A 12,035-nucleotide genomic window follows, 5' to 3' on the forward strand; every position below is an offset into this window, starting at 1 on the left:
TAGGGAGGGGCTCTTGGCTTCAGGATGGGGGCTGCCAGGAAGACCAAGCATGATTAGAGGGTTGAAACTTTGAGCCCATCCACCAGAAGGTAGCACACCCAAGCTCCATGGGGATAGAAACTCCTGTGCTCAGGACCCTTCTATAACTTGCCCTATATACTTCTTAATTTGGCTGTTCATTTGTATCTTTTATAATACCTTCTCTAAAAAAAAATAGTAAGTAAAGTGTTTCTCTGAGTTCCATGAGTTGTTAAAGCAAATTTTTGGATCTGATGAAGGAGTTGTGGGAACCTTGATTGTAGCCAAGTCAGACAGAAATGTCAGTAACTTGGGGAACCCTAGACTTGTAATTGGCATCTGAGGTGGGGGGAAGTCTTGTGGGACTGAGCCCTTTGTACTAACTTCAGGTGGCCGGATTCAATTAAACCATAGGGCACCCAACTGCTGTCTGCAGAGAACTGAATTGACTGGTGTTAAAAACTCACCCAGACTGTATCAGAAGTCTTCTGCGAATAAAATGCGACCCTAGGAGTTAACAGTAAATCCCTAAAGGGGAAAGCAGCAAGGAGGTGGACTACAGGAAAAGTTCTCTATAATGCATTATAGAGCCAGTTTGGGGAAACATATCTAGTAAATAATTCATTTAAAAAGTATTTTACAATTATTTTATTACTCATTTAGGGTAATACATTTTGATAGAAAACTACACCAGCAAGAAGCTGGAAGGAAGAAAGGGTTACATCTTAGCTCTGTGTTAAACACTCTTACCTTTTAGTGTGCACTAGTAATGATATAGATTAAACAGAAGCTCTGGTTCTAAAGCTATAATCTTTTCAGCTGTACACGTTAAAAATGTTGAATTACAGGTGGTGCCTGTGGCTCAGTGGGTAGGGCACCAGCCCCATATACCAAGGGTGGTGGGTTCCAACCCAGCCCCGGCCAAACTGCAACAACAACAACAAAGAAAATAGCCGGGCATTGTGGTGGACACCTGTAGTCCTAGTTATTCAGGAGGCTGAGGCAAGAGAATCACCTAAGCCCAGGAGTTGGAGGTTGCTGTGAGCTGTGTGAGGCCATGGGACTCTACCAAGGGCCATAAAGTGAGACTCTGTCTCTACAAAAAAAAGTTGAATTACGTGAAGTCATTCAGTTCAAATCTGAGCCTCAGAGTTGAGCTTAGGTGAGTTCAGCTTTACAGCTTTAACCTGTGAAGTGGACAGATGGATATTTTCAGCTAAATCAGCAGAGCAGCATTTTAAAACTCAAACCATGGTGAGGAAAGCTGATGAAAAAACAATCTGTACCAATTTATGCTATGGATATTCCTAGGAGACTATGAGGACTGGGATGTGAGTCAGGACCTTGGCCATGCAGAATTTCCAAGACAGACACGCAGTGGTTCGTTAGAGGCAGGCTTCAGCAGTCTAGTCTCTCATTTTGCCAACTTCAAGGGGATGATGATCTCACATCAGGAAAGGCCACTGAAATGAACACATGATTTAATCCTCTGTCTGCTGAAGGTGAGCTTTAAATTGACCAGCAAAATAATGTCACAGTGGTGACAATTCCTATTTCCTGGATTACATGGTAATCCATAAAAAATTAAAAAATGAAATGTCTGGCTTAGAGCCTGTAGCACAGTGGTTAGGGCACCAGCCACACACCGAGGCTGGCAGGTTCGAACCCAGCCTAGGCCAGCTATACAACAACAACTGCAACAAAAAAATAGCTGGGCCTTGTGGCAGGAGCCTATAGTCCCAGCTACCTGGGGAGGCTGAGGCAAGAGAATTGCTTAAGCCCAAGAGTTTGAGGTTGCTGTGAGCTGTTGACACCACAGTACTCTACTGAGGGCAGGAGACTCCATCTCAAAAAAAAAAAAAAAAGAAATGTTTACTGGAAGCCCTAGTGCTACCATTACAATAAACATCAACAATGTCAGCCCTCTTTGGAAGTGGGTTCTCAAGTTAGGTGTGGGTGTTGTCAATTCGTGCTTCCTTTGAGCTGGTGCATTCAGAGAGACTGAGAGATGCTACGCTAGTCTGTAAGTCCCCAGGCAGTGGCTGTGGCTGTAAGCAGCATCTCTGGCACCAAGGGACGAAGCGGGGAATCCCAGTGGTCAGCAGCTACTGCTGAGGGGATACTGGATCGGCAGGAAGGGGAACCTGAATAACCCAGAGAAGAGACTGGCAGGGAAAGGAGTGGGAGAAGGAGCAGGAAGGACAAATGGTCTCTTTCCTTCCCTCCTACACAGTCTCACTCATCCCCCTACTTGTGGGAGGCATTACCAACATCTGCTTCTGTTGCTTCTAAGCAAACGGAAGGCTGTACACTTGAAGCCAAGCGTGATCACGTGACTTGCTCTGCCCAATGAAATGGAGTGGTGATGTGTGTCACCTCCTGGAGGAAGCAGTTAATCGTTGGGCTTGATTTTCCACCCTGTTCTGCTCAGCTCCTATAAATGTACTTATCGATGTAGAAGTGCCTTAGATGGAAGTGAAAAAAAAAAGCAAAACCAAACTTCTGTCCCACGAAAGCCCTTGAGATTGATGGGATACCCGCCTGTGTTGAGGCCGAGCTTCTTCCTTCCCGTTTTCTCATAGTCTGCCCCTCCCACCCCTTCCCTTTCTCCTCCTTTCTTCTCCCCTTTACTCCAGGATCCCACTGATCTCCCAGCTGGAAATAGTAAATATAATGTTTTACATGCCTAATCTTAATCTAAAACACGGATAAATTCGTGTTTTAAATAAGTAAATTTTAAAATTAATTATATATTTCCATCTTGAAAAAATAAAAAGCCAAAACTCAGCTTTAGCTCATGTAAAAGTATGTATGCCTTGAAACCTTATTAGGTTACATCAACATACGGTGTTACTACTGTGGATAGGCCCGCAATTGACTTTCTTGCGTGGGTCATTGGCTATCTGGAAAAATAAAAACAAACATAAACCTTCCACAAACATCATGCCACAGCCATACAGCTCAGAAAAACCTGAGCTCCTGGAGTAGGCGCTGAACAGGAAATCACTGAAAGTGTAGTTGGTCTCTCTGGTTTCTCTGTTGTCATCAGTAATTTTGGTAAGAAGGCCAGTGGGGCCAGAGAATCCAGAAGCCTATTTGAAACTTCAGGACATCAAAACAACTACTCATTTTCATGCACATTAATTCGTTCATGACATGAGATCATTCCCACCACCCCAAAAGTTGTTTCAAACATTAAAGTCATCTAAGACACCGAGAATGAAAGGACAGAAAAGTGCAGTGGTAGCCTGGCTCATCATGCATACTTAAACACAACAGATGTGCACTTTAAAAAAAATCCAACAAGCTTTGGTTTTAAGTAAGAACATGTGCTACTGGATGCACAGGACTCGAACTTTCAGGCCATTGTACAACACCATGGAGAACTACTGAGGGTTTTGCACATAACCAATTCTTCAGAGATGTTGTGCAGGGAGGAGAGGAGAGAGTATGTAACATTCAAAGGCGGAAAAGGAGAACATGCAAAAGGAATGAGAGCCCAGAGGAAAATTCTGAAGTTCACTTACTGCCTGCTTTTGTTCTTCCTCCTAGAAGAGTTGAGGATGGAAAAAAGGCAGAGGAAAAAAGGAGATAAATTAATGCCCATCACCATAAACACTGGGAAGAAATGATAGCAGACTTGGGTAAACCAGGCCAGGCCAACAGGTTTGGAGGTCAAAGGTCCCATCCACCACAGGAGCATCAGCAGGACAAAGCAAACGGCAGCCCTCAGCCTACTCAATTGATTCACTACTAACTTCTAGAATGGGAAAGAAAGAAACTTAGAAACCATCTGGCCCAACTTTCTTATTTATAGATGACAGAGGCCTAGAGTGCCTGACCTGCTTAAGGCCATGTAACTATTTAGGGTAAACCAAAAGAGGAAGTTCAACCATGACTTCAAATTCTAATAATCATTCTCTTTTACCATTTACAATATTTTTGTGTTTAGGTACATTTATCTAGGTCAGTGGTTCTCAAAGTATGGAACACACAGACCAGCAACATCAGCACCACCTTTTCTACCTGGAAACTTGTCAGACATACAAACTTGGTGCCTCACCTCAGACCTACAAAATCGAAGCTGCAGGGGTGGGATGCAGCTGTCAGCGGATACCGATGCACACAAGTTTGAGAACCTTTGCTCTAATATCATCCCAGCTAGCAGTCCCCGCTGACCACAAGTTCTTTTCTTATTTAGTCCTCTCCCCCAACTAAATGTGTGGAAACCGCACCCCGCGCTGGCTTTCAGGCCACTTTGTTGTTTTTTTCACTTCCCCCAGTAAATGGGAAACTGATTCAGGAGCCTGAAAGGCCGTTCAAAAAAAGCATTCTTGACATCAGCTTTTCATAAACATTATTCAATACTTCTATGGATAAGGTGTGGGACACATAAAGAAATGGTCTGTCTTCAGAACCTTCCAGTGATGGTACACAGAGCAGGCACTTGCTAACTCTTGGTTGACTGCCCAAATGAATACACTACCAGACATTGTAGAAAAAAGCATAAAGAAGATGAGATAAACACTTGTGAGTTTCTCTTTCTTCAGTCCTTCACTCTTCAGCCCCTCTGTGCCTCACCATGGGTTGCCAAGGTCAGGGAGCCTCAGCTTGTTGGCCCAGTGCATGACCTAAAAGCTGTGCAGACAGACTTTACTGAGAAGTCTTAGGGATAGCTAAGTGCTCCTGCTCGCAAAGCCTGCAGACCTGGCTCTCACGGCAAGAATGACCTCAGTAAGGCAAAGGGATTGCAAAAGGTAGAGGCTTATTCTGCAAGGGAGAGACATGGACTAGAAAGTAAATGGGCACCAAGAAATCTCTTGAGGAGAACCGGACTGAGGGAGGAAAGTGCTCTTCATAATCAAAGCTACAGGGGGCTTAGCCATAGCTACACTCTCAGGAGCCCCAGGTACTAGCTCAGGCAGCCTGGAGGAGTTTGGGCCCCTCTGCTTTTGCACGTGGCACACACAGCTCAGCAGGGCTTTGAGTTTAATAGTGGGAAGTGATCTCTTCCTAGCCAGACTTCCCTGTGGGGCCGGAAGGCGAACAGCCAGAGGAGAGTTATTAAACAATTTGAAAATGAGTTTTTATTGCTGAAACTAAGTGTTGAAATGGAAATTAAGAGTGAATGAGGGACAGAATAACCCTAACATGCTGAAATTGTGTCTGAGGCCAAAAGCCCAGTACATATGTAACTTCTCAGAATTGTCCCTCAGACACCTCCCTATGGCCACTGTTTTCCCCAGGTTTGGTATTAGAGATGTTACAGGCATTTTGGTTCAACAGAATAGAGAAATTGGAGAAAGCAATGTTTCGTGCTTGGACATTTGGAGACTGTGTACAGACATGAAATCATTTACAGTAGATATCAGTGTCAGGTCAGGATGGGGACAGTCGCCAGGGCAGTGCTTTTAGGATGTAGAGACCTTTCCTGTGTGCAAAGCATTGGGAGAAGGTGGACTTGGGCAAAGTGTCACTTAGGATGGTGTTGTATAATTTAAACTCACAGAACTTATTTGTATAAAATAAAGCCTTTAAGGCTCAGTCAACATAGTAAACAAGTCAGATCTAAGGTCTTTGAGGCTTTGTGTTATCAAATAGCCAGCTAGTTTCAGTAAACATAGACCCCAGATGACACAGATGATAGGGAGACAGCCAGTTTGATTTAAAGGGGGTAATGACACCTTAATTATGAAGTGCAAATTTACAACTGCTTATGCCACCTAAACACATTTGAGTCTCTTCCACACAGGGGAAATCTGGAGAGGTGGCCAAAGCAATGGTCCAACCACTGTAGTCACCTACGTAAAAATTTACATGCAAACTGAGTTTGCATGTAAACCTGGTTAGGGTGCCAGCCACATATGCCGGGGCTGGCAGGTGAACATTTGCAAATGAGGTTGACATTCAAAACTATAGAATTCATCTGGTAAGGCAATATTAGGAAAATGGAAAGTGAAGTAGAAAAGTATTGGGAACATGAATTAGAAATACCAACATATGACCATTTCTAGATTAAATAAGAAGTTTGAGGCAGAGGTTATCTATATACTCGTTAATCGGGGAAAAAGTCTAAGGAAAAGGCATGCACAGAGACACAGATGCCTGAGTGTCAGCCACTAAGAAGGTTCCTGATACTCTCTGGTGACAGGGATTGCATCTATCACCACCATGTGCCAAATATTGAGCATGACACTTAGGAACTCAATACATTTTTTGTTAAATAAATAAACGATTATTTTTTTCCCTTGTCTTGTTCCAAAAAAAAGGATTAAGAATTTGTTGAATGAATAAACAACAGTCTACTTTTTATATAAAAAGATAAAGTACATAATATTTTACTAAAGCAGCAGAATGAAAGAACTCCCGTGAAATGGAAATTGACTGTGTGATACATTTTAATTTACGAGTATCCCAGACCATGTGGCTTGATTGTCCATTTGACTAACTGCTTACAGCTGTTTTATGAGAGGATTAAATGCTAGCAGACTGAACATCAATGAAAGCAGGGCAGTCCTTTGAAATTAAAATTAGAATTCTAAAGGGTACTTTTATAGATTGATGAATGTGTTTATTTAATAGTAGGAAAACATCTTTGAAATTTTGATAGAAGTCAATGATTCTTATGTATGACCTTTCAGGAATGCATATGACACACAAATTAAGATGTTGTAATTCTTTTAGGAAGCTGGACACTAAAGACATGAGTTTTCAACTGTGAATTCTATTCAGTGGCTACAAAGACAACATGCCTGGGTTGGTGTGTGCAAATCTTTCTCCCACTCTGAATGGCCTCAGTCTGTCAGGTGTGTAAAATGATAAGGCATTTAAGAACCTGGCAGGGGATCCTACAAAACGTATGGTTACTGAAATTATTGTAAGTAAAAAGAAACTCAGGACTTGAAAGTATAGTTCCCAGCATTAGCTCATTCTACTTAGTCCCTGAATCCATCACTTGTATACTGTGAGGTCTCAGTGGTATGCATGGGGCTCTGAGCCAGTGGCTCTGAGGAATGGCAAGGCAATCCAAAGTGCAAGGTATTACTCGCGGGAAATGCACTCTGACTTCCCTTCACTTTGCATAAAACTTTTACCTTTTACAAAAATCACCACTGGAGCACTGGGGCGTGGGTAAAGTTTGAACGCATCTCTCCGAAAGGGAAGTTTGAGCCAGGGAAAGGGCGAGTGGATCTCCTATCATCACCTGCCTGGCAAACAGACTAACGCCACAGCAGGAGGGCTTCTTTTTCTTTTTTTCTTGAGACAGAGTCTCACTTTGTTGCCCTTGGTAGAGTGCTGTGGCATCACAGCTCACAGCAACCTCAAACTCTTGGGCTTAAGCGATTCTCTTGCCTCAGCCTCCCGAGGGGCTGAGACTACAGCCGCCTGCCACAATGCCCGGCTATTTTTTGGTTGCAGTTGTCATTGTTGTTTTAGCAGGCCTGGGCTGAGCTCGAACCCTTCAGCCTTGGGGTATGTGGCCGGTGCCGCCCTCACTGAGCTACAGGTGCAGAGCCTTTTTTTGTTTTTTTGAGACAGAGTCTCACTATGTCGCCCTCAACAGAGTGCTATGGCTTCACAGCTCACAGCAACCTCAAACTCTTGGGCTTAAGTGATTCTCTTGCCTCAGCCTCCCAAGTGGCTGGGACTACAGATGCCTGCCACAACATCCAGCTATTTTGTTGTTGTTGTCGTTGTTTGGCGGGCTTGGGCTGGGTTTGAACCCATCAGCCTGTGGCTGGTGGCCTAACCATTGAGCTACAGGTGCTGAGCCAACAAGAGGGCTTTTAAAACCACACATGGCGGGTGGCGCCTGTGGCTCAAGGAGTAGGGTGCTGGTCCCATATGCCAGAGATGGCGGGTTCAAACCTAGCCCCGGCCAAAAACAAAAACAAACAAACAAAAAAACCCCACAGTTTCCACTGTTATATAGGCCCATGTACGTATAGGTACATCTTCAAAGTTTTGAGTGAGGCTGAGCTTGGTTGCTCATGCCTGTAATCCTAGAACTCTGGGAGGCCAAGGTGGATGGATTGCCTGAGATCACAAGTACTCTGGGAGGCCAAGGTGGGTGGATTGCCTAAGCTCAAAGGTTCGAGACTGTCCTGAGCAAGAGCGAGACCCCCATCTCTAAAAATAGCTGGGCGTTATGGTGGGCACTTGTAGTACCAGATACTTGGGAAGCTGAGACAAGAGAATCACTTTAGCCCATGAGTTTGTAAAGCTGTGAAACCATGGCACTCTACCAAGGGCAACATAGTGAGACTCTGTCTAAAAAAAAAAAAAAGAAAAGGTTTGAGTGAGTGACTAGATTGCTTAGTTGGATATTTGGGCCAAGTTTTTGCATAAGGGTTGTTTTTTTTTTTTTTTTGGAGACAGAGCCTCAAGCTGTCACCCTGGGTAGAGTGCTGTGACATCACAGCTCACAGCAACCTCCAACTCCTGGGCTCAAGCAATTCTCTTCCCTCAGCCTCCCAAGTAGCTGGGACTACAGGTGCCCGCCACAATGCCTGGCTATTTTTTGGTTGCAGCCATCTTTGTTGTTTGGCGGGCCTGGGCTGGATTCAAACCCGCCAGCTCAGGTGTATGTGGCTGGCGCCTTAGCCGCTTGAGCCACGGCACTGAGCCTGCATAAGGTTTTTTTAGCCTTATTTCTTTAAAATATTTAAAGAGGCTGAGCGCTTATAGTAGGTCAGTGGTTAGGGCGCCAGCCACATACACCGGGGCTGGCAGGTTCAAGCCCAGCCCAGGCCTGCCAAACGACAATGACAACTACAACAACAATAAAAATAGCCAGGCATTGTGGCAAGCACCTGTAGTCCCAGCTACAGCTTGGGAGGCTGAGGCAAGAGAATCACTTTAGCCCAAGAGTTGGAGGTTGCTGTGATGCCACAGTACTCTACCGAAGGTAACATATGAGACTCTGTCTCAAAAAAAAAAAAAAAGAAGAAAAAATAGATAAAATATCTAAAGACATTTAGATATAAAATATTTCTGAGGAGAAATCCTGCTAACAGGCTAACAGGGTTAAGAAAGAAACATATCCATGGAAAACAACTCTGATATTCAAGAACAAAGCGAAGGGGGAGAAAAAGACACTCAGCTCAAGATTTAAAAAGCAATTGGCTTGAACAAGTCAAAAATCAGTTTAAAAGACAAACACTGTATTTATCCAAGTTGCTATTCCTCACTAGCTTCGTTATTAAGGGAGTGGTTTCCCAAGCTGGTATTTTCTTGCACTACCACTCCGAGTTGAGACCCTGTCACCTCAGGCCTGGAGGATTACATTAGTCTCCCAGTATTCTTTAGTTTCTCTCCTTTCTAATCTGTCCTGCATATTTTCCTAAACTGCTGTTTTTAAAACCTTCAACGGCTGCCTTTTATCACAGTACTAAACTCACTACCGCAGCCTGGCGTCTGAGGCACTCCATGCGATGTTCACCTCCCTGCTAACGCTGTATCATACTACACAATACGGTGGGTTCTTAGGATGCACAGACAGGCCGGAAAAAGGAACAGCATGAGCAAGTGCTCTGGTATTGCTGCTATGTAACCAGGTAAATATTTCTTTTCAGTGCCATGAAAATTGTCTAGATGGAGATATTGAAATGCCAAGCATGCTTTGCTCTGCTCTGGGGTGCAGAGGCTGTGATACACTTTTCAACAAAAATAGACCTGAATTATTCTTGATTTACTCAGGTCCCCAATATATAAAACCTAGAGCTAATATGCTATTTTATTCTGAATGAAGTTATTGATTAGAATTGGCTTAAGTTGGTTTGTGTGATGTTTACTTTTATGTGTTGATTTGACCAGGTTAAGGGATAGCCAGATAGCTGGTAAAACATTATTTCTGCATGTGTCTGTGATGGTATTTCTTAAATACTCTAAATGGTACTGGAATTAGACTGAACATAGAAGATCTACCTTCACCAGTGTGGGTGGGCAGCACTCAATCCCTTTCAAACCTGGATAGAACAAAAAGGCAGGGAAGGGTGGATTTGCTCTTTTCTAAAGCTGGACATTCATCTTCTTCTGCCCTTGGACACTGGTGCTCCCCTGGTTCCGAGGGCTTCAGACTCCAGGACTACACCAGCGAGCAACCCAACACACATTTCCCAAACCCACCTTCGGTACTAGGATTTATACCATCAGCTCCGCTAGTTCTCAGGCCTCACACACAGACTGAATGATATTACTGGCTTCCCTGCTTCTCCACGCAGATTATGGTCCCATGGTCTCTGCCCACACAACTGTATGAGCCAATAATAAATTCCCTCTTATAAATCTACATATGTCCTACTAGTTCTGTTTCTCTGGATAGCCCTAATACAATTTGCCTCTGTACTACTTATTAAAATAGGATACTTAATATTTGCTAGGTATTTAGGTGCAATATTTGAAAATTTGTCTTTTTTTTTTTTTTTTTTGTAGAGACACTTTATGGCCCTTGGTAGAGTGCCGTGGCCTCACACAGCTCATAGCAACCTCCAACTCCTGGACTTAAGCGATTCTCTTGCCTCAGCCTCCCGAGTAGCTGGGACTACAGGCGCCCGCCACAACGCCCGCTATTTTTTGGTTGCAGTTTGGCCGGGGCTGGGTTTGAACCCGTCACCCTCGGTATATGGGGCCAGTGCCTTACCGACTGAGCCACAGGCGCTGCCCGAAAATTTGTCTTAAAAGAAAATTTGTCTTAAATAGTTGAGAAATACTATTCATTTATACGTAGCTAACATCCTCTTTACAAATAAACATTTATTTATTTATTTTTCTTTTTTTTGAGACAGAGTCTTACTTTGTCACCCTTGGTAGAGTGTTGTGGTGTCATAGCTCACAGCAACCTTCCACCTTGGGCACAAGCAATTCTCTTGCTTCAGCCTCCCAAGGAGCTGGGACTACAAGCAGCCACCACAACGCCTGGCTATTTTTAGAGACGGGGTCTCACTTTTGCTCAGTCTGGTCTTGAATATGTGAGCTCAGGGCAATCTAAATACCTCAGCTTCCCAGAGTGCTAGGATTACAGGCGTAAGCCACCATGCCTGGCCTTAAATATGCTTATTTATTCATCAAATCAACTACTTAGAACATTACCCTATTTCTCAGTTACTAATTTTTTATGATTAGGCTTTACACTAACTTAACTGGCTACATTTATGGAGGTTTACCTGAAAACTGGTTCAGGCAGTGAGAGCCAAGCCCTAGGCCTCACCCTCCTTCATGGTCAGGTCATGGGGAGGCAGCAGCTGGGGCTGAGGTGGGCAATGCTCTACGGGGGCAGGTGGGAGGAGCAGACCAGAGCGGCTCTTACCTTCAGCAGCTTCATCAGCCCTTCCAGCTGCACCATCAGCTCCCGCCGGCTCTCCTGCAGTGCCGACATCCGCTGTTCCAGTTCATCCTTCCTTTGCCTGTCCCAGAGGAAAAGTCCATCAGAAATGAAACTGTGAAGATAAAGCAGAACTCAAAGAAAGGTCTAAGGCCAGGTGAGATGGGTTTTGGACCTGATTCTGCTACTTAGCAGTTGAGATGCTGAGCAAGTCCATTTAACCTCTGATTCCTCTTGTATAAAATAGTGAGGATACCTGTTTGGCCTGCTTTCTTGTATTGCTGGGAGAATAAGAGGTGCAAGTGTCTTGGAAAGTATACGTGTCATTATTCATATTACTAACAAAGACAATGATTTTTAATAGGAAGTCAAATTCCTCATACATGTAACAGTGTCCCAGCATGATTAATCCTGAATTCACCTTTTATGGTGAGGAAGAGCAGTGGAATAGAAATCAAGAGGTTTGAGGTTTGGTGCTGGCCCTGGCACTTACTAAACATGCAGCTGTGGACAAGTCACCTAACCTCAAGTTTCTCTCCTCTAAAATGGGACTAATAGCAAATAATAGCAGTATTTTAAGAATCACATAAGATAGTATTCATAGATATGAGAGTGTTCTATGAACTTTAAAATGCTGCTCAAAGCGAAGTGGTGTTCATTTCATCACCCTATGTAATGATCTCAACAGAATTTC

At 43.8% G+C, this 12,035-nt stretch overlaps 1 protein-coding gene across 14 annotated transcripts in view; it reads right to left on the reverse strand.

The window, feature by feature from the left end:
• Positions 1–12,035, reverse strand: part of DTNB (dystrobrevin beta) — a 278,523-nt gene that overhangs the window by 27,801 nt on the left and 238,687 nt on the right. For 10 of the 14 annotated variants that reach the window (XM_053587758.1, XM_053587753.1, XM_053587754.1 and 7 more), the window contains 2 exons: positions 11,327–11,423; positions 3,546–3,566 (listed from right to left, as the gene is read on the reverse strand). In XM_053587758.1, coding sequence (XP_053443733.1) covers positions 3,546–3,566; positions 11,327–11,423 — 118 coding nt within the window. The remainder of the gene's footprint in view (positions 1–3,545; positions 3,567–11,326; positions 11,424–12,035) is intronic. The other 4 variants (XM_053587759.1, XM_053587755.1, XM_053587748.1 and 1 more) reach the window with 1 other exon arrangement.

Source organism: Nycticebus coucang, chromosome 4 (assembly GCF_027406575.1).
Source record: "Nycticebus coucang isolate mNycCou1 chromosome 4, mNycCou1.pri, whole genome shotgun sequence".
Taxonomy (NCBI): Eukaryota; Metazoa; Chordata; class Mammalia; order Primates; family Lorisidae; genus Nycticebus; species Nycticebus coucang.